We start from the raw sequence: 22,811 nt of genomic DNA, 5'->3' as shown, positions 1-22,811 counted from the left end.
TGCAGGAACACACTTTTCTTCTCTCTTCATTTCTTCTTCTTCTTCTTCTACTGCTACTTCTTCTGAGTTGCTTTTATTTCCCTGCTTCACATTTTCACCGATTTCACTCTCTCTCAATCTTGAAGGTAACTTCAAATGAATTTTATTATTGTTTACTTTGTTGTTTGATGAATTTCACAATGAAATTCTTTCTATTTAATTTTCATGCCAAAACATACATTTACTGATCTATATTCGTTGTTTTGCCACTGGTTTCTCTATCAAGTAGGAATAGGATTCAACTTTCTTTATGTGAAAGTGTTGGATACTTATTATATGCTTTTATTCGTTATTCTGTACCTGCATGTTAGGTTTTTAAGATGGATGCTAATTTTTTTATCTCAAAAATCCAGGTTTTGAACTCTTATGATACTTAACTAAGTTTGTGTGGTGGAAAAAAGGGAATTAGTCATTATGCCTAATGATATTGCACATGCATGTCATGAGGGTGAGGGTGTGGATGCTCAGGTAATGCATGGTTACCAATCCCTGTGGATGTCTCATTGGACACAGACAAATTATAAGTCATCGACAACTTCAGCTCGTAATCGTTGTGAGGTTAAGCATGATTTGCGTCGTGATCGTCGGTCAGAGATTGTTATAGATTGTTCTGTGCATGCTGGAGCAACCAGAGAAGCAGATAGGGATACAAGGGTTACCTTCAGCAATGAGGTGGACCCTGGAAAATCAAAGAAAGCAAGCTTAGATTCAAAATGGAGTGGTGCTTCCCAGGGGAAAGATCGGAAATTTGAAACTGAATCCAGATGTGGAGATGATAATGTTTCTCGTTATAGAACTTGGAGTCACTTACCATCAACATCTGCACATGCTGCTCCTCAAAAAGAAACTTTAGGAAGAGAGTATCAATTATTGTCTAAAGGAATTTCACCGGCACCTTTGTTGATGAAGTCTCGGTGCGGTGTTGAACAGGACAACCTTGCTGTTGCAAAACCAGTATGGAATAGCTTTGTAAAATCAGCTTCTGGCAAAGTTCCAAATGGACAGGACCAGGGAAAAACCTTGGTGCCAACATCCACATGTGAGCAGCATGAAATATATCAATCAAGCTACAAGTTAGCATCTCAAGAGCATTTCACAAATACTAAATACCATACCTATTCCCTTTTCATCCGTGGGAAAAAAAAGAGTAACCTGTTTGATCCTCGAAGATTTTCCTTTCCAAGATGGACTCAAGGCGGTGGTGATGGATATTCTACTGCTAATGCGGACACAATGAAGATATACACCAGTATAGATTCAATAGAAGAGTCGTCAAGAGATCATCCCAAAATGTCCCAGACAACTCACCATTTTCTGATGTCAAAAAAGACTGATGTTAATTTATCCGACCAAGGTCAGATCTTTAGAGAGTCAATATCACCTACCAAATTCAAGGGAAATTCTTTCAATGAGATGATTGATTCCTCTCCATCTACTAGTGACCGTGATTTTGAAGGTGCGAAGCTGGTAGCTCGAGGGAGCTCCAAGAAGAGTGAAGGAGAGGAAAATGTCCAAGATCTCAATAGTCCAACAAGCCAGAAGAATGAATCATCTGCTGAAACTGATACTATGGACATTGACGCTTTACGTGAGAATCATCTTTCTGGTATGTACGCACGCATTTATGGGACATCCCATTTCATGCTATTCTTGAAGACTTGTATTATAAAAACCTCCCAGATATTCTGGTTTTTAGTATTAAACAGCATAATGTCCTGTTCTCCATATTTTCAACCAAGTTTAATTTTAATCTTTGTTGTTGTCTGCAAGTTTCATAGTTTTGATGTTGTTTTCTAGCTGAATATCTGAAACTCGCTCTTGTTTGATGCAGGTATTGTTCCACTGCGAACAAATAAGGTAATCTGTCTGGTGCTTCATCTTCTTGATACCATGCCATTTTATTTTTTATCACCAGTTTTTTGGTTAGTCATTTAAATGGTTGGCAAAGGTTTACCTAAAGCGAGATAACATCAAAAGGAAGATACATTTTTACTTGCTTACTTAAGAAACCCCTGGTTAACATGACCCTTTGCTTATGCTAGTTAGCAATCATATTGTTGTGTATGGTTCATTCTGATACTATTTTAAACTTTGAGGTGTTAACCGGGTGACGTTGATCAAAATTTGAATTTTGTAGTGCTTCGAGGATAGCCAAAACTCGCCCACATCTCAAGTTGCAATTACTTCAGTTGGAGAGAAAAAGAAAGGTAGACCGGTAGCTCTGGCTAGTCCAGTGGCTGACAGGGAGAACAGCACATCAAGAACCCGCAGCCTCGACGTGGAGCACCTCCTTTCTCACGCAGATGAGAATGAAATGTCAAAATCTGGAAATAGTTCTTTGGGACCAGATCCTAGCAGCAGATGGGTAAAACGACTCAAGTTATGCTCACCAAGATCTGCTCATGGTACCAAGAGTGCAACAATCGGAGAAACTTCTTTGCATGCAAAAGTAAACAATACTTTCATCAAAATGAAAGGTAGCAAAACTAGACTGGAACCGAAAATGGCATGTCATACTGAAGAGCGGATGGTGCCAGACCTATGTGCAACAGTATTAACAAATGGCAAATCCTCTTCCACTGAAGAGAACAAAACTGCAGAAATTACGCTTTCACATCCATGGATCAGGAGGTGGTGTCATAATCATGATATATCTCCCCAAAAGAAGCATGCATTAACAGAGTTTCGTGAACCGAAGTTTTCAAACACTCCAGAAGAGTTCCAAAAGAAACAGTTTCCAAGTATTGCTGCTATGGCAATGATGGGAAAGGCAATGAACTGTTTGAATCCCTCCGAGCTTATGAAAAAGGGACCTGTGGTAGTTTGGAATATGAAGGGATTTTGAAATTATTTGCCATCGGTGATATAAATTTCTTGTGAAGTTTATGGTGGGAGATCTATGGGGTTACTTTGAGAGGGTTACATGAGATAAGGCTGCTTACTCTGTACTTGAAGAAGTCATACAGAAAAGTGAGAAATGATCATCCTATATGCCACTATCATCTTGAACATGTTGCTTATCATGCTACCTTGTTCTCCTCAGGTTTGGATTAATTGAAACAAAAAGTAAGATGTGCATGCATCTAAAGATAGTACGTGTGGTATAGGAGCATGCTTTTTATGTATGTATATGTATGTAGTAACCCGTTTTCATCCAAGGTGGGGGGCTTGTATCTTGTCTCATCACCAGTGTCAGATTAACCAGCTATGCATACATTAAGAGTGTTAGTCTCTTAGTCGTAAGGTTTGATAGAATATCATGTTGAATGAGTTTTCTATATAATAGGAACTTTTGGGATGAGTTTTTCATTCGTGAGCAATAGCTTCCTCAAATGTGGTGAAGCTCTGCAACTTTTCGAGGTTAAAGTGACTAATCATATTTTTCTCAGGTTAATCATTCACATGAAAAGATTATGATTGTGGAAAGAGTTTGAAGTCTAGTAAAACCAGCTTTTATCCTAATTGAAACTTCAAAGTTCAAACATGTGTGTTTCTCAAGGTCTAAAACCAAGTTTATCAGTTCTTAATGAAAGTATAAACCAATAAAGATTGGAGACAATATCAGTAATATGTTGCTTCCATGGACCCTTCATGTTCAAACTTAAAAGCGTAGCGGTTTTTTGGCAGGGAAAGAGGAGTTTATAGTGAAAAAGCCGATCCAAATAAACACCTATCCCCAAAGAAAAAAACATAGAAGTAGGAATAAAGGTAAAGGAAAGAAAAGATGGGAACAGGTTTGCTCAATCTGAGGAATCTGGTCCAGGATAGAAAAAGTCATTCACCCTTTTCATATTCCTAGAAAATATGACGTGCTAAATGAGAATGGCATTTGCATCAATATCCTTCTCGTACAGGATATGAATTGCATCTCTTCCTTTGTTGTCCCCATATTTTTATTCTAAAACTAAAGATAGGAGGCAGAATGATGACAATGAATCATAGAAGAACCATCATCAGTAGCCTTTAGGGAAAGCTTAACTTCAATGGTCCACCACACTCATCAAAATCTGTCTCTAAAATAACTAGCCTAGCAGGATTCAAATCCATGTTCCCCTGTGGAGTCTCAAACCATTTACCATTTGGGAGGATAAGCTTTTGCTGTTGCACCTCTCTAAGACTATGTCTCTCACATAACATGCCCTCACCAAGAACTTGGGCTTAAAGCCAGAAGTTGTACATGTCAAAACTATAACCCCCATCATACATGATTACCCTCTGCTCTTGATGTACCTGCTAGTTTATTTGCATTCCCATCACTTCTATTTTGTTCAATGGCTGCTAAATGTATTTATGTATTTTGACCTTCAATTTTGTTGAGACAAACAACTATCTATCATTGTATAGTTGTGTTAAGAGAGTAGTGAAATTCATTATCACTAGTAATAGTAATGCTCTTGATATTGGTAGAAAGCAGCTTGAGAGTTCACCCTCAATTTTTCATTTTATTTGCTTTTTTGCATCTTAATTCATGTTTTATTCATTCTAATTTTACACATAGTGGAAGAACTTCTATTTTACATGCATAGCAAAAAGGGTGCAGCTTCTTTCTCAGTTAGACTTAGTGTTGCCACTGCTACCCTTGTGTTCCCAAAGATGGAGTGTTCTTTAGAATGCTTCTTCAATCTTCCAGCTATTCTTGGCAACCAACCAGCTCTTGAAACCACGTATGGATCATTTATATGACAGTGCCGTCTTCTATAGTTGCCTTCTCCATTATGATGGTGATTCCCGATCGAATGTAAAATCCATCATCTGGTCTATCTGCTTCTTGAACACCCTACAGATTTCCATATGAATTGGTAAGAGAGATAGTATGAAGTGCAGACTAATAACTGATAAAATTGGTTCAAATGTAAAAACAAGATGAGAAGGGGTACACATGCTCACATCTTTGTTCATTATGATGACATCTTTCCCAATCTTAGCATTCTTGTCAATTATGGAGTTCCTTCAACAGAGACAAATAACAATATCAGTTCACTAACATGTCAAGCTAAATTCTTTATACATAGACAGAATATGTATTGTTAGTTTGTTACACTTATGATGTAGTAACTTTTAGTAAGATTACTTGATTTTGGTATTACGTCCAATCCCAATGGGAACCTTCCCCTCTGCCAGCAGAGAAGCAATTTCGGGTTCAGTTTGGTAATAGTCTGCTCCCATCATTACAGTGTCCTGTAAAAGTTGATTTTAGATGGCACAAAAGGAATCTTAAATGGATTGATCTAGTGTTTTTAGTCTACAAGTTATTGTTACTTACCTGAAGCTCGACACCGTAATCCAACCGAGAACGTTCACCGACGATAGAATGTTGGACAGTACATTCTCGCAGGAAACATCCATGGGAGATTATTGCATCCACAATCTATAAGAGCAACTCAAAATATGACCATAAGCAAGGCATATCATGAAGTTACCAGCAAACATTTAAGATAGATGATCAGTCATAATCATACACACCCGACATTTATCAATCTTTGTTGGTGGTAGGAATCTAGGAGATGTGAAAATGGGTGTCTTAGGATCATAAAATTTGAACATTGGATTCTGCAAGAAAAGAACATAAAGCAGATATTAGTTTCAGGACATTGACAATTTGCTACATTTAAGCAGCTATTTGAGCTGAGTTTCATTGTAAAAGCAAATATCTTGAATCTACCTCTTCAGTAAGAGCCAAGTTAGCATCATAAAAGGACTTAATTGTTCCAATGTCTTCCCAGTAGTCTCTGAAAAAATACGCCTGCAAAAAAGCATTAGACATTCAACTTGTATCGTAAACTTGTCATATGAATTATTTCCTAGTAAAATGGAAGATATAACTCCTAGAATTGTTGAAAACATTTGAAAAGGAAATATATTTAGTGGAAATTCTCTTACTTGGACATTGTGTTCCCCTACAGCTGCTGGAATGATTTCAGATCCAAAGTCATTGGATGTAGGATATCTCCATTTCAGAAGATTCAGTAAAATTTCTGTCTTGAATACATAAACCCCCATAGAAGCAATATATGGTGACTTCAATGCATCTTGGGGTGACAATCCGAAAAGAGAGGTATCTACTTGCTGCAGAGAATCAACAGGAACATAAATATATCATGATCACATATTCACATTTTTAGAGGCTACAAGTCTGCAGAAAAATTACATAACTAAGGAAGAAGAATAAGATGCAACTTTGAAAAATTTCAGTCTAGACTCATTGAATGTCAATGAGCACAAATATTTTTGCACAGGGTAATTTTCATCTGATCAATACAATTAGCATATCAGCTTTACATTCTTTCAACACCTTTTTTTGTTACCTCAAACCTCTCTTTGCTCTTGTTTTCTCTCATTTTCTTGCGTTAATCGATTCAGAATAGGTTAGGACTTACCATTGCTTTCAGATCAGCACCCTTAGGTTTCTCTGAAAAGTTGATAATGCGGCCTCTTCCATCTACATTGACCAATCCATAATCCGATGCACGGCTGAAAAGCATGCAATTGGAAATGAAACTGTGTACTAAAGTTGAAGTTATAATGATAAGTCTCAACTTTCAAGCAATCTATTCCGCTCCCAGCAGCAAAGTGATTCATATGATAACAAACAAATGCGCAACCAACCAATCTTACCTGTCACCTACAGCAGCACATGATACTGTGATATCTGCATTTCTGTCAACATGGCTCTGTATAATGTTATCATAAGATAATCAGTAAAAAAAAAGCTTCGGAAAATGGAATGAAGAAATGATCTTAACATACCAAAAAAATTACGCTATATACCTGCACAAGGTCCATGTAATCCATTCGGTATAGATGGTCTCCAGCCAGAATCAATACATTCTCAACATTTGTGTGCTTGGCATCCTACAACATTGAAACTATTACTGTAAACTTCAAGTTTTAGGTAATAAAGGGAGGGGCATGCATTATGGTACATACTGCAAAAGATCATTTTCTCACCTCAAATACCCATGTAAATTGCCTCACAGCATCTGCAGTTCCTTGGAACCAATTCTTTCCAGCTTCTCCTGGTGTTTGAGTAGCTGCTAGAACCTGTTAAGGATTTGTGCCTTAATTAGTTAGCATGAATAGAAACTTGGCACACAGTGTTTTAAGTTGCAGTCATTGTGGATGCTGAGATGCTGACTGCAACTGTGATGCCGTGAAATTTTTGTTATTAACTTCTTTTTTAATTTGATGCGGTCAAATATGATCCGATGCAATATAATGTGATTGTGCCACATCCCAATGTGACTGCATCAATTGATTAGATATCATGCCATAATTACAAAATGATTCGGTTGAAGAGGTCACCCCAACCACAATATTGTGTCCGTGTCAGGTATGCGGTCCACAATTTGATAAAATGTTGGCACCCCCTCCTCCCAAAACACACATGAACCTTATAGTGCTTATACTTGTCTACCAACCACAGCATCTAAACAGAATTAGTCCCCAGATTAAAAATATTATTTTCACAATTTATGAATATTTTGTCATCCTATATGAAGTGTAGATCTTGAGTTTCTCTTTTCTCCACTGTTACTGGCAAATTTAAGTCCCATTAATATATCTGATGCAAGAAACCAACTACAATATGATGCATGACCTCCAACAATTTCTATCCATTTCCTTGAAACATACCTCTACACATCCATCCCCAAAGTTGATGCCATTTCCAAAATAAGTGCGGGAGATGTGACGGTTCAGGGATGCAGAATTGAACTGAGTCAATACAAATATTTTGTTAATGCAACTATTGATGCAGTTGCTCATTGGGATATCTATAAGCCTGTAGCATCCACCAAGTGGAACCTGAAAATGCACACCAAATATTTCATAGTTTCCTTTTATTCACCAAAAAGTGATGCTTGTTCAATCAACCAAAATACTCACTGCAGGTGTAGCAGCTCGTTTGGTAAGAGGAAAAAGCTGAGAAAAAAAACGAAAAAAAATCAGGCAATATAAAGAAATAAGCACAAAATCAAACCAAATCTGAATGATTTTATTCATGAGATATGGTTTTACAGTGGCCACGTCGCATAATTCGAAGCATACGAGAAAGATGAACGAAAAAAAACAAACAAAAAACTTGCACGGAAGCATATCTGTGGTGTCATGTATAGAGATAAGTGTATTTATGTTTTTTAATACTATCATTTATGAATAATTTTTAACTGAAATTAAATTCTTAATATGTTGATAATGTTTTATTGGTTGTCTTCATGTATATATGTCTTTACAAAAGTTTTGTTACACAAAAAAACAAAAAAAGACCAGCCAGCCAATACTAAGAAAAGTGCAGATGAGTGGGTCCCACCGGCTCGACCACGATTTATGTGGTGGTTGATGACTCACTAGTTTGAACCCAACAAAACTAAGCTGATCTTTTTTCCTAAGCTAACTACATTACCAGAGTATCAACGCCCAAGATTTATTCCATGCGCGTGGGACCCACCTTTCACGGGAATTTGAACCGTTGATTTCATGCAGGAACACACTTTTCTTCTCTCTTCATTTCTTCTTCTTCTTCTTCTACTGCTACTTCTTCTGAGTTGCTTTTATTTCCCTGCTTCACATTTTCACCGATTTCACTCTCTCTCAATCTTGAAGGTAACTTCAAATGAATTTTATTATTGTTTACTTTGTTGTTTGATGAATTTCACAATGAAATTCTTTCTATTTAATTTTCATGCCAAAACATACATTTACTGATCTATATTCGTTGTTTTGCCACTGGTTTCTCTATCAAGTAGGAATAGGATTCAACTTTCTTTATGTGAAAGTGTTGGATACTTATTATATGCTTTTATTCGTTATTCTGTACCTGCATGTTAGGTTTTTAAGATGGATGCTAATTTTTTTATCTCAAAAATCCAGGTTTTGAACTCTTATGATACTTAACTAAGTTTGTGTGGTGGAAAAAAGGGAATTAGTCATTATGCCTAATGATATTGCACATGCATGTCATGAGGGTGAGGGTGTGGATGCTCAGGTAATGCATGGTTACCAATCCCTGTGGATGTCTCATTGGACACAGACAAATTATAAGTCATCGACAACTTCAGCTCGTAATCGTTGTGAGGTTAAGCATGATTTGCGTCGTGATCGTCGGTCAGAGATTGTTATAGATTGTTCTGTGCATGCTGGAGCAACCAGAGAAGCAGATAGGGATACAAGGGTTACCTTCAGCAATGAGGTGGACCCTGGAAAATCAAAGAAAGCAAGCTTAGATTCAAAATGGAGTGGTGCTTCCCAGGGGAAAGATCGGAAATTTGAAACTGAATCCAGATGTGGAGATGATAATGTTTCTCGTTATAGAACTTGGAGTCACTTACCATCAACATCTGCACATGCTGCTCCTCAAAAAGAAACTTTAGGAAGAGAGTATCAATTATTGTCTAAAGGAATTTCACCGGCACCTTTGTTGATGAAGTCTCGGTGCGGTGTTGAACAGGACAACCTTGCTGTTGCAAAACCAGTATGGAATAGCTTTGTAAAATCAGCTTCTGGCAAAGTTCCAAATGGACAGGACCAGGGAAAAACCTTGGTGCCAACATCCACATGTGAGCAGCATGAAATATATCAATCAAGCTACAAGTTAGCATCTCAAGAGCATTTCACAAATACTAAATACCATACCTATTCCCTTTTCATCCGTGGGAAAAAAAAGAGTAACCTGTTTGATCCTCGAAGATTTTCCTTTCCAAGATGGACTCAAGGCGGTGGTGATGGATATTCTACTGCTAATGCGGACACAATGAAGATATACACCAGTATAGATTCAATAGAAGAGTCGTCAAGAGATCATCCCAAAATGTCCCAGACAACTCACCATTTTCTGATGTCAAAAAAGACTGATGTTAATTTATCCGACCAAGGTCAGATCTTTAGAGAGTCAATATCACCTACCAAATTCAAGGGAAATTCTTTCAATGAGATGATTGATTCCTCTCCATCTACTAGTGACCGTGATTTTGAAGGTGCGAAGCTGGTAGCTCGAGGGAGCTCCAAGAAGAGTGAAGGAGAGGAAAATGTCCAAGATCTCAATAGTCCAACAAGCCAGAAGAATGAATCATCTGCTGAAACTGATACTATGGACATTGACGCTTTACGTGAGAATCATCTTTCTGGTATGTACGCACGCATTTATGGGACATCCCATTTCATGCTATTCTTGAAGACTTGTATTATAAAAACCTCCCAGATATTCTGGTTTTTAGTATTAAACAGCATAATGTCCTGTTCTCCATATTTTCAACCAAGTTTAATTTTAATCTTTGTTGTTGTCTGCAAGTTTCATAGTTTTGATGTTGTTTTCTAGCTGAATATCTGAAACTCGCTCTTGTTTGATGCAGGTATTGTTCCACTGCGAACAAATAAGGTAATCTGTCTGGTGCTTCATCTTCTTGATACCATGCCATTTTATTTTTTATCACCAGTTTTTTGGTTAGTCATTTAAATGGTTGGCAAAGGTTTACCTAAAGCGAGATAACATCAAAAGGAAGATACATTTTTACTTGCTTACTTAAGAAACCCCTGGTTAACATGACCCTTTGCTTATGCTAGTTAGCAATCATATTGTTGTGTATGGTTCATTCTGATACTATTTTAAACTTTGAGGTGTTAACCGGGTGACGTTGATCAAAATTTGAATTTTGTAGTGCTTCGAGGATAGCCAAAACTCGCCCACATCTCAAGTTGCAATTACTTCAGTTGGAGAGAAAAAGAAAGGTAGACCGGTAGCTCTGGCTAGTCCAGTGGCTGACAGGGAGAACAGCACATCAAGAACCCGCAGCCTCGACGTGGAGCACCTCCTTTCTCACGCAGATGAGAATGAAATGTCAAAATCTGGAAATAGTTCTTTGGGACCAGATCCTAGCAGCAGATGGGTAAAACGACTCAAGTTATGCTCACCAAGATCTGCTCATGGTACCAAGAGTGCAACAATCGGAGAAACTTCTTTGCATGCAAAAGTAAACAATACTTTCATCAAAATGAAAGGTAGCAAAACTAGACTGGAACCGAAAATGGCATGTCATACTGAAGAGCGGATGGTGCCAGACCTATGTGCAACAGTATTAACAAATGGCAAATCCTCTTCCACTGAAGAGAACAAAACTGCAGAAATTACGCTTTCACATCCATGGATCAGGAGGTGGTGTCATAATCATGATATATCTCCCCAAAAGAAGCATGCATTAACAGAGTTTCGTGAACCGAAGTTTTCAAACACTCCAGAAGAGTTCCAAAAGAAACAGTTTCCAAGTATTGCTGCTATGGCAATGATGGGAAAGGCAATGAACTGTTTGAATCCCTCCGAGCTTATGAAAAAGGGACCTGTGGTAGTTTGGAATATGAAGGGATTTTGAAATTATTTGCCATCGGTGATATAAATTTCTTGTGAAGTTTATGGTGGGAGATCTATGGGGTTACTTTGAGAGGGTTACATGAGATAAGGCTGCTTACTCTGTACTTGAAGAAGTCATACAGAAAAGTGAGAAATGATCATCCTATATGCCACTATCATCTTGAACATGTTGCTTATCATGCTACCTTGTTCTCCTCAGGTTTGGATTAATTGAAACAAAAAGTAAGATGTGCATGCATCTAAAGATAGTACGTGTGGTATAGGAGCATGCTTTTTATGTATGTATATGTATGTAGTAACCCGTTTTCATCCAAGGTGGGGGGCTTGTATCTTGTCTCATCACCAGTGTCAGATTAACCAGCTATGCATACATTAAGAGTGTTAGTCTCTTAGTCGTAAGGTTTGATAGAATATCATGTTGAATGAGTTTTCTATATAATAGGAACTTTTGGGATGAGTTTTTCATTCGTGAGCAATAGCTTCCTCAAATGTGGTGAAGCTCTGCAACTTTTCGAGGTTAAAGTGACTAATCATATTTTTCTCAGGTTAATCATTCACATGAAAAGATTATGATTGTGGAAAGAGTTTGAAGTCTAGTAAAACCAGCTTTTATCCTAATTGAAACTTCAAAGTTCAAACATGTGTGTTTCTCAAGGTCTAAAACCAAGTTTATCAGTTCTTAATGAAAGTATAAACCAATAAAGATTGGAGACAATATCAGTAATATGTTGCTTCCATGGACCCTTCATGTTCAAACTTAAAAGCGTAGCGGTTTTTTGGCAGGGAAAGAGGAGTTTATAGTGAAAAAGCCGATCCAAATAAACACCTATCCCCAAAGAAAAAAACATAGAAGTAGGAATAAAGGTAAAGGAAAGAAAAGATGGGAACAGGTTTGCTCAATCTGAGGAATCTGGTCCAGGATAGAAAAAGTCATTCACCCTTTTCATATTCCTAGAAAATATGACGTGCTAAATGAGAATGGCATTTGCATCAATATCCTTCTCGTACAGGATATGAATTGCATCTCTTCCTTTGTTGTCCCCATATTTTTATTCTAAAACTAAAGATAGGAGGCAGAATGATGACAATGAATCATAGAAGAACCATCATCAGTAGCCTTTAGGGAAAGCTTAACTTCAATGGTCCACCACACTCATCAAAATCTGTCTCTAAAATAACTAGCCTAGCAGGATTCAAATCCATGTTCCCCTGTGGAGTCTCAAACCATTTACCATTTGGGAGGATAAGCTTTTGCTGTTGCACCTCTCTAAGACTATGTCTCTCACATAACATGCCCTCACCAAGAACTTGGGCTTAAAGCCAGAAGTTGTACATGTCAAAACTATAACCCCCATCATACATGATTACCCTCTGCTCTTGATGTACCTGCTAGTTTATTTGCATTCCCATCACTTCTATTTTGTTCAATGGCTGCTAAATGTATTTATGTATTTTGACCTTCAATTTTGTTGAGACAAACAACTATCTATCATTGTATAGTTGTGTTAAGAGAGTAGTGAAATTCATTATCACTAGTAATAGTAATGCTCTTGATATTGGTAGAAAGCAGCTTGAGAGTTCACCCTCAATTTTTCATTTTATTTGCTTTTTTGCATCTTAATTCATGTTTTATTCATTCTAATTTTACACATAGTGGAAGAACTTCTATTTTACATGCATAGCAAAAAGGGTGCAGCTTCTTTCTCAGTTAGACTTAGTGTTGCCACTGCTACCCTTGTGTTCCCAAAGATGGAGTGTTCTTTAGAATGCTTCTTCAATCTTCCAGCTATTCTTGGCAACCAACCAGCTCTTGAAACCACGTATGGATCATTTATATGACAGTGCCGTCTTCTATAGTTGCCTTCTCCATTATGATGGTGATTCCCGATCGAATGTAAAATCCATCATCTGGTCTATCTGCTTCTTGAACACCCTACAGATTTCCATATGAATTGGTAAGAGAGATAGTATGAAGTGCAGACTAATAACTGATAAAATTGGTTCAAATGTAAAAACAAGATGAGAAGGGGTACACATGCTCACATCTTTGTTCATTATGATGACATCTTTCCCAATCTTAGCATTCTTGTCAATTATGGAGTTCCTTCAACAGAGACAAATAACAATATCAGTTCACTAACATGTCAAGCTAAATTCTTTATACATAGACAGAATATGTATTGTTAGTTTGTTACACTTATGATGTAGTAACTTTTAGTAAGATTACTTGATTTTGGTATTACGTCCAATCCCAATGGGAACCTTCCCCTCTGCCAGCAGAGAAGCAATTTCGGGTTCAGTTTGGTAATAGTCTGCTCCCATCATTACAGTGTCCTGTAAAAGTTGATTTTAGATGGCACAAAAGGAATCTTAAATGGATTGATCTAGTGTTTTTAGTCTACAAGTTATTGTTACTTACCTGAAGCTCGACACCGTAATCCAACCGAGAACGTTCACCGACGATAGAATGTTGGACAGTACATTCTCGCAGGAAACATCCATGGGAGATTATTGCATCCACAATCTATAAGAGCAACTCAAAATATGACCATAAGCAAGGCATATCATGAAGTTACCAGCAAACATTTAAGATAGATGATCAGTCATAATCATACACACCCGACATTTATCAATCTTTGTTGGTGGTAGGAATCTAGGAGATGTGAAAATGGGTGTCTTAGGATCATAAAATTTGAACATTGGATTCTGCAAGAAAAGAACATAAAGCAGATATTAGTTTCAGGACATTGACAATTTGCTACATTTAAGCAGCTATTTGAGCTGAGTTTCATTGTAAAAGCAAATATCTTGAATCTACCTCTTCAGTAAGAGCCAAGTTAGCATCATAAAAGGACTTAATTGTTCCAATGTCTTCCCAGTAGTCTCTGAAAAAATACGCCTGCAAAAAAGCATTAGACATTCAACTTGTATCGTAAACTTGTCATATGAATTATTTCCTAGTAAAATGGAAGATATAACTCCTAGAATTGTTGAAAACATTTGAAAAGGAAATATATTTAGTGGAAATTCTCTTACTTGGACATTGTGTTCCCCTACAGCTGCTGGAATGATTTCAGATCCAAAGTCATTGGATGTAGGATATCTCCATTTCAGAAGATTCAGTAAAATTTCTGTCTTGAATACATAAACCCCCATAGAAGCAATATATGGTGACTTCAATGCATCTTGGGGTGACAATCCGAAAAGAGAGGTATCTACTTGCTGCAGAGAATCAACAGGAACATAAATATATCATGATCACATATTCACATTTTTAGAGGCTACAAGTCTGCAGAAAAATTACATAACTAAGGAAGAAGAATAAGATGCAACTTTGAAAAATTTCAGTCTAGACTCATTGAATGTCAATGAGCACAAATATTTTTGCACAGGGTAATTTTCATCTGATCAATACAATTAGCATATCAGCTTTACATTCTTTCAACACCTTTTTTTGTTACCTCAAACCTCTCTTTGCTCTTGTTTTCTCTCATTTTCTTGCGTTAATCGATTCAGAATAGGTTAGGACTTACCATTGCTTTCAGATCAGCACCCTTAGGTTTCTCTGAAAAGTTGATAATGCGGCCTCTTCCATCTACATTGACCAATCCATAATCCGATGCACGGCTGAAAAGCATGCAATTGGAAATGAAACTGTGTACTAAAGTTGAAGTTATAATGATAAGTCTCAACTTTCAAGCAATCTATTCCGCTCCCAGCAGCAAAGTGATTCATATGATAACAAACAAATGCGCAACCAACCAATCTTACCTGTCACCTACAGCAGCACATGATACTGTGATATCTGCATTTCTGTCAACATGGCTCTGTATAATGTTATCATAAGATAATCAGTAAAAAAAAAGCTTCGGAAAATGGAATGAAGAAATGATCTTAACATACCAAAAAAATTACGCTATATACCTGCACAAGGTCCATGTAATCCATTCGGTATAGATGGTCTCCAGCCAGAATCAATACATTCTCAACATTTGTGTGCTTGGCATCCTACAACATTGAAACTATTACTGTAAACTTCAAGTTTTAGGTAATAAAGGGAGGGGCATGCATTATGGTACATACTGCAAAAGATCATTTTCTCACCTCAAATACCCATGTAAATTGCCTCACAGCATCTGCAGTTCCTTGGAACCAATTCTTTCCAGCTTCTCCTGGTGTTTGAGTAGCTGCTAGAACCTGTTAAGGATTTGTGCCTTAATTAGTTAGCATGAATAGAAACTTGGCACACAGTGTTTTAAGTTGCAGTCATTGTGGATGCTGAGATGCTGACTGCAACTGTGATGCCGTGAAATTTTTGTTATTAACTTCTTTTTTAATTTGATGCGGTCAAATATGATCCGATGCAATATAATGTGATTGTGCCACATCCCAATGTGACTGCATCAATTGATTAGATATCATGCCATAATTACAAAATGATTCGGTTGAAGAGGTCACCCCAACCACAATATTGTGTCCGTGTCAGGTATGCGGTCCACAATTTGATAAAATGTTGGCACCCCCTCCTCCCAAAACACACATGAACCTTATAGTGCTTATACTTGTCTACCAACCACAGCATCTAAACAGAATTAGTCCCCAGATTAAAAATATTATTTTCACAATTTATGAATATTTTGTCATCCTATATGAAGTGTAGATCTTGAGTTTCTCTTTTCTCCACTGTTACTGGCAAATTTAAGTCCCATTAATATATCTGATGCAAGAAACCAACTACAATATGATGCATGACCTCCAACAATTTCTATCCATTTCCTTGAAACATACCTCTACACATCCATCCCCAAAGTTGATGCCATTTCCAAAATAAGTGCGGGAGATGTGACGGTTCAGGGATGCAGAATTGAACTGAGTCAATACAAATATTTTGTTAATGCAACTATTGATGCAGTTGCTCATTGGGATATCTATAAGCCTGTAGCATCCACCAAGTGGAACCTGAAAATGCACACCAAATATTTCATAGTTTCCTTTTATTCACCAAAAAGTGATGCTTGTTCAATCAACCAAAATACTCACTGCAGGTGTAGCAGCTCGTTTGGTAAGAGGAAAAAGCTGAGTCCCAGGACCTCCTCCCAATATGATGGAAACAACATTTTTTGGGTCAGTCTTTCTTCTCAGAAAGTTTGGCACTTGAAAGGCCTGAAATTGAAAGCCACAATTGTAATACATGTATACAACATTACAACCATTTACCAATTAATTACATAAAAATATAGCCACAGAAAACTATGGGAGCTGGTGTAACAATAAGTAGAAAAATGCCAAAATGGATCCTAGAAATGAATTATGCTAACTTACCATAGATTCTTTGGCATTATTTGATGTAAGAACAGAAGACACGAGACCAGGTTTGGCCTTATTCACCCTCTCCTGGGTTCTTAAACTTGTTGCAACTTGGTTAATAACCCAGGGACTATAGTTAAAGCCTCCTTTGACTCTTTCACCTAAAAAGCCATTATCATGACCAAAAGTGTTGCCTTTTCTTGACTTTGCAAAATGGGTATTGGTTTTCAGAGTCACACAAGCAGACTCCATTGTAGTGCTAAGAGAACCAGAATTTGTGATAGCCCAGATAATTGCAAAAGTGCTAAAACTCAAATCTCAGAAATTTGAACTGTTGTTACAACTGTAAGGAAACAAATTGAAGTAACATTACATAAAGTTATTATCAAGCTAGACACAAAGTTGTGTCAGATTCAAAGTGACTAATATAATACTATATAGTTCAAAGTGAGACTAATATAATAATAAACAGTTAATTAACATAAAGAAAACCTTGCTTTAATGCCACCCAAGTTCCTTAAAAAAACAGAAAGTTTAAACTGAACAAACTAGAATATGAAACTAAAAAGAACCAGAAGTAAACTACTAACTTGTGAGTTTTGGTGCAAATGAGAATCCCAAGTAGTAATCAGAGTGAGATTTAGATATATTGGAAATGAGAACTGAAGTGAAGGTAAATCAACTAGAGTGTGAAATGCGATCTAGTGTTTACTTTATTAGTATATATCAATTTCCAAAAAACATAGGGAAGCATACAGAATATCAATAAATAATGTTTGTTTGCTTAGTATATTCCACAAAATGGGAGCCTCCACATATATTTATAATGGGTCCAATTTATTTTTTCTCATCATAGTTCATAACCCTCATTCCCCATGGTAGTACAAGTTTATAGACACTACGTGGAAAAATACATCAAGGATCAAACACACGTCAATTTCAGGCACTAGTCTGATATAAAATATGTGCATTAAGCCAAAGCAACAGACAAAAGTAATAAACAAAATAATATGAATTTCTACGGCTGTCATTTAACAACGAGGATTCAATATGTGCAGACAACTTCATGTTGTCACACCATAAGTATCCTCGTATTACCTCTCCACACAATATGTGAGGTTAACTCTTTGGGCAGATATTTTTTCTATCCATAAGACTCGACGAACCGAGACCTTGCTTAAAGGAAATCAAACGTGTATCACTTGAACCACTGTTTGATTGAGTTTAAAATTTCATAGTTTTCATGCTTGCATTTTGCATTTCACTATACAATCATGTATTAACTTAGTATAATTTCAGTCATACATTCGCATAGCACATTCATTTTCATATTAAATCGTTTATTCTTGAAGTTGCTTTATATGAAGGTAACTTAATAAAACAATATTTTGTTAACGGGATGGAACCAAAGTACAATTAATAAACAGAAGTTTTGGCCCATAAAGCAAATCATTCAAGAAAAAAATATATTCCTAACTTCTTTTTTCTTCTGTCAAATATTCCAACTAATTTAAAATTTTGATTGAAGAGACATGTTAATTAAAATATACATGCATGTGTTAACCGTTTTAAGAGTCTAAGAATACTTCACATAGGGAATAAAAGGTGTGGTATGCAAATTATCTTGAAGCCACATTTCACGTGCTTACCAAATTAATCCGACTCATCAAATTAATCGGAATGAAACTCTTCTCCATTAATAAAAAGAGAACTCATTAATTTTGCACTTAATTTCAACTAAAAAATATTATATTTTAAGGGATAAAAATATTATATTATACTACTTTTTTTATATTTTTTGATGTATTTCTCTCTTCATTAATTAATATCTCAGCCTACTAAAGCCAGCACAATTCTGAACTCCATCATCTTCTCTACAAAGATCAATTGCTATAATATTTCTAAAAGAAAAAAGGGTAAAAAATTTAAGTTTTCAAATTAATTTCATTTAATAATATACTTAGTACGAGGGGTCTCCTCTTTGACGCTTTAGCATATTCAGAAAATAAGTCTTTTGAAATGATACTATAAGAAAAAAATTAAAAAAGTAACAATTATTACATATAATGTTAATTGCATAAAATTTATTACACAATTAATATATTATCCAAAATTTATTTGTATTAAGAGTATAAAATATATGAAATATGCACTGATAGTGTAAAGTTTTTTATACTGTCAACATGTTATTCATCATTAATTTATATTATTTTTATTTGAGAGTAAATGATGATTACCAAATTAAAGATAGATGATTTACTGATAGTATAAAAATACTTATATTATCATTATATACGTATTAATTTATTAATATTTTTGAAGAATCAAGTAAACATGGATGATATATGTTACGGAGTTGATTATTTTTTCCTCTAATGTTAATTATATAAACATTCGTTCACATTACTGTTAGAGGCAGCGTTAGATTGGAGAAATACATAAAATTAGATGGTGTAAGTTATAATCAAATACAAAAACTGTGAAAATATGAGGTAATGTATGTGTATGTTGTATTGTTGTTAGCATTACGTCCCATTAAAAAAACACTATATTCAAATAAAATAACTAATAATTTTTTTCATTCTAATGTAAATGAGTATTTTTTTTTCTGAGTAAGAAAACTTTATTGGAATGAGTTGTTTTTATTGTAATTAATAAATTACTGAAGTAAAAGTATAAAATATTATGTTGCATTGGATATTGATTAAGCTTTTGGAATTACCTGAAATTTGAAAAATAATTGAAAAGTAGTACTGTAGTTTTTTTATTCACATGAAAATAATCTAATTTTTAAATATTTTTAATAGTAAATTTGATAGACAAATTATTGAAAATTACTGTGGAAAGTTTTCTGAAAAATATGTTTCAAATGTTACAAGTTCTCTTTTAGAAGATATAATTTCCTTTATATTTTTTTACACTTTATTAACTTGTAATTCTAAATCCTACAAACTTGTCCAAAAGTATAAAGTCACAATATATGGTGACAAATAGATAGTTAAAAGGTGTACCAGAAAGTCATCATCCTGATTTTGAACAACATGGGTAATTCTCAATTTTTTATCAAACAAATATCAAGATAACTTATGTTGAAACATATTAATATAGAAATAACCAATAAAATTTTACAATATATTAAAAATTAAATAAATAAAAATTTAGTCCTAAATAATAACAAAAGAAAACATAATTATACCTATCTCTGAACTCTAAATATAATGTACTGGATACATTTCCACACAACCATGTGACATGCACCATCTCGGTAACTACATTTAGATTTGAGAACATAACCAGCATACAAAACAAAAACATTTATTTAAAAAAGCTTCGAAGAGTTCTTGTAATTTTCACAGCAAAGAGAACATTTATTGGAATATTTATAAATTGCCTCATATTTATATCAGATTTGAACTCACAAATATGACTGAATTCTCAATCACTGAACCATTTTATTCGTCTATTACCGCACATTCTTCTACATATATATTTGGTAAGTATATACACCTTATGGGGATATTTTGAGTTGCGGACACTTTTCTAATATCATTTTTAGTATTTTTTTTGTTTTCTACATATATCTTTGCATTGGAGGCAATCTTGTCTGAGCCGGAAACATCCATAGGTATGTGGACTAACTCTTTCAGTAAATATTTTTTCTATCCACAAGACTCGAACATAAAACCTTGCTTAAGGGAAATCAAACATATACATAAAGTATATTATTAGCATAGACCCACATTGAAATCAAAAGGAAATTATTAATGGCCAGTTGGTTCAATTAATGTCTCTTTCTTCTTAATTAAAATTTAGGTTGATCTTGATCACACTGTTAATGTTACGTGCTGAAACATGATTCCCATATGAAGAATGCATACAGTACATTATTAGCATATAAGGAATACAATAATGTGCCTAAGAATTGGGCCAATAAGAAATGAAAGGAGGAGTGGGCTTGAACATTTTGCAATAAACAAACGAGTACAACAATGCAAGATGTTAATTATGTTTTTGGTCCATACTGTGTATTATTATGCTAAATGGTAATAATAATGGGTCCCCATTGCGTTTTTTAGTTGGTTCCTCAGCTTCCACCGTACAAGTATCATCAAAGTAGGAATATTTAATTGTCGTATTGCTTTTGTCTCATAGTAGGAGCCATACAATGTGTTTTCTAGACCGTTGAATTACGAGTAAATATCATCTCCATTAATAGAAAGATAAAGTATATATATTTCACTTGTTTTAATAACAAAAGTATGATTTTATTGTAATAAAAAAGATATAAATGTAATTGAAAATTGCATTTCTCTTTACTTTTTAAAACATTTATCTCTCTATTAATAGAGATGATTCTAACTCTTGAATTATATGATTGATAGCCAAAAGTACAAACATTGCAATCCTCTGCTGGGAAATGACCAGAGGTGGGAGCCTCTACAATAATTTAGAGGACTAGCTTGTAGTAGTAGTTTTCTTCACTTCAGCCTATAGCAAGAGACTAAAAAAAGTTACTGCATTTGAAAAAATTAATAGTTTATGCTTGACTCTATTATCCCGGTCAAAAAATCATATAACAAAAAAATAAAAGAATACTATTTAGTTTATGCTTGTCGTAAAATGATTTTATTTATTAATGATTAGTTTAAAAGTGACATATATCACTTTATTATGGGTAAAATGATTTGTAAAAAGATTTAATAGGAGCATATATAATTATTTAATTTAATTTCATCATCTAGTTACAAGGGTTGACAAGAACCACTACCAACCCTTATTGGTGTGAGCCATACGAGTTTATAATTAATAGGGGTTCCAATTTTTTTTTTATACAATAAATTTTATCTTCAAAATTCAAATCACAATTACGTTATTATTTTTATTCTTTTTAAATTTTGTTGTGTTACCCATTATTATTACTATGCTTAAATTTGTTATTCAATATTATGATGATGGTAATGATTATTATTTTGTATTATTATATAATTAATGTATAATTATATAATTGAAATAAACGTTTGACCGTAAGAAAAATATAAGAACAAGTATAATATAATTGAATTTGAAATTTATATATATATATATTATGATTTCATATTTATATGAGACCTATTCTATTCAAAATTTATTATAGAAATATTACAAATAAATTATTTAATATTTAAGTTTTGTATAGGTAAATTACGAGTCAATTTTTCTCTCACTCCAAGCCTATATGATGTCAAGACCAACATTAGGATGAACCACAAATGAGATACAAATTCTAGAACTAAAACTTTAACTTAATACTTGACGAGTCTTTTTTATTTATAATTTTTTTCACTCACTATTCATATCTAATGTGATAATTCATATTGATCTCATTGTATAAATAATTCCATCCAACTTGATATTGCTGTGGCTGAAGGTTTTCTGTTCAACTCGGAAGAACTGTTTGCATAATTATGCAAAATCTTGAGGATCAGAATTGTAATTATTGGAGAACAAAGTTCTTATCACACATTTTACATACTTTATAAATTTTACACATTTAATACATGTTGAGTTGTTTTTCAACGTGTGTTTATTAATTTGTTAGCTAGTTAGTTAACTTTATAAATAAGACTTTTCATGCCTTAGATCAATAATGAGAAAATTTCACAATATTCATTTTATGTTTCCGCAACATGTTATCAAAGCGATATCCTCATGTATCTTTGATCACCGCTGCGCATTCTCTACAATAATTATTATCTTTCTCTTCTAAGATTCAACAATAAATCATCGTCAACAATTCAACATGAAGCAGAGAAGTTTGTGAAGAGATAAGACGTTTCTGGAAGAAAGGCAAGAAGGAGCAACCAAGTTACTTTTCTATTGTTTCATAACAATTGTCACATTCTTGTTCAGAAGTATTATTATTGGTAGTTTTACCTCTTGATATTGTGGTTTCAGAATATGCAACAAGAACAACTCATTCTTCGGAAAGAAAGATAGAAAGAAAAAGATGCAGCAATGTCATTACAAAGAGAAGTCATGGAAAGAATCACAAACACCATCAACAACAATAACAAGATCAACAAACAAGATCAAGTGATTGAGAAAATTCAATCACGTTATGATCGAG

At 34.7% G+C, this 22,811-nt stretch overlaps 4 protein-coding genes across 6 annotated transcripts; 2 read left to right on the top strand and 2 right to left on the bottom strand.

The window, feature by feature from the left end:
- LOC109351499 (F-box protein At2g16365-like) lies at positions 423-3,603 on the top strand. Of its 2 annotated transcripts, XM_019592948.1 has the most exons (4): positions 423-1,039; positions 1,145-1,645; positions 1,871-1,896; positions 2,177-3,603. In XM_019592948.1, the coding sequence occupies exons 1-4, from the start codon at positions 454-456 to the stop codon at positions 2,882-2,884; spliced, it is 1,821 nt and encodes a 606-aa protein (XP_019448493.1). In that variant the 5' UTR covers positions 423-453; the 3' UTR covers positions 2,885-3,603. The 2 variants fall into 2 exon arrangements, with proteins under 2 accessions (XP_019448493.1, XP_019448492.1); XM_019592947.1 differs by having other exon boundaries at positions 423-1,645.
- LOC109352819 (glucose-1-phosphate adenylyltransferase large subunit 1-like) lies at positions 4,458-8,133 on the bottom strand. The gene is made up of 14 exons (XM_019595012.1): positions 8,113-8,133; positions 7,924-7,959; positions 7,672-7,842; positions 6,988-7,080; positions 6,808-6,891; positions 6,655-6,710; positions 6,417-6,510; positions 5,920-6,105; positions 5,702-5,782; positions 5,503-5,589; positions 5,303-5,407; positions 5,111-5,217; positions 4,927-4,987; positions 4,458-4,816 (listed from the first exon to the last, which is right to left on the bottom strand). The coding sequence occupies exons 1-14, from the start codon at positions 8,131-8,133 to the stop codon at positions 4,715-4,717; spliced, it is 1,284 nt and encodes a 427-aa protein (XP_019450557.1). The 3' UTR covers positions 4,458-4,714.
- LOC109351495 (F-box protein At2g16365-like) lies at positions 8,938-12,036 on the top strand. Its single transcript, XM_019592943.1, has 3 exons — positions 8,938-10,160; positions 10,386-10,411; positions 10,692-12,036. The coding sequence occupies exons 1-3, from the start codon at positions 8,969-8,971 to the stop codon at positions 11,397-11,399; spliced, it is 1,926 nt and encodes a 641-aa protein (XP_019448488.1). The 5' UTR covers positions 8,938-8,968; the 3' UTR covers positions 11,400-12,036.
- Positions 12,973-17,473, bottom strand: LOC109351496 (glucose-1-phosphate adenylyltransferase large subunit 1-like). Of its 2 annotated transcripts, XM_019592944.1 has the most exons (16): positions 17,296-17,473; positions 17,000-17,048; positions 16,721-16,966; positions 16,439-16,561; positions 16,187-16,357; positions 15,503-15,595; positions 15,323-15,406; positions 15,170-15,225; positions 14,932-15,025; positions 14,435-14,620; positions 14,217-14,297; positions 14,018-14,104; positions 13,818-13,922; positions 13,626-13,732; positions 13,442-13,502; positions 12,973-13,331 (listed from the first exon to the last, which is right to left on the bottom strand). In XM_019592944.1, exons 3-16 carry the CDS (start codon positions 16,955-16,957, stop codon positions 13,230-13,232), a joined length of 1,587 nt encoding a protein of 528 aa, XP_019448489.1. In that variant the 5' UTR covers positions 16,958-16,966; positions 17,000-17,048; positions 17,296-17,473; the 3' UTR covers positions 12,973-13,229. The 2 variants fall into 2 exon arrangements, with proteins under 2 accessions (XP_019448489.1, XP_019448490.1); XM_019592945.1 differs by lacking the exon at positions 17,296-17,473 and adding an exon at positions 17,198-17,213 and having other exon boundaries at positions 16,721-17,048.

This window comes from Lupinus angustifolius, chromosome LG07, assembly GCF_001865875.1.
Source record: "Lupinus angustifolius cultivar Tanjil chromosome LG07, LupAngTanjil_v1.0, whole genome shotgun sequence".
Taxonomy (NCBI): domain Eukaryota; kingdom Viridiplantae; phylum Streptophyta; class Magnoliopsida; order Fabales; family Fabaceae; genus Lupinus; species Lupinus angustifolius.
Note: the sequence above shows the minus strand (reverse complement) of the source record. Positions and strands in the feature narration are given on the sequence as shown.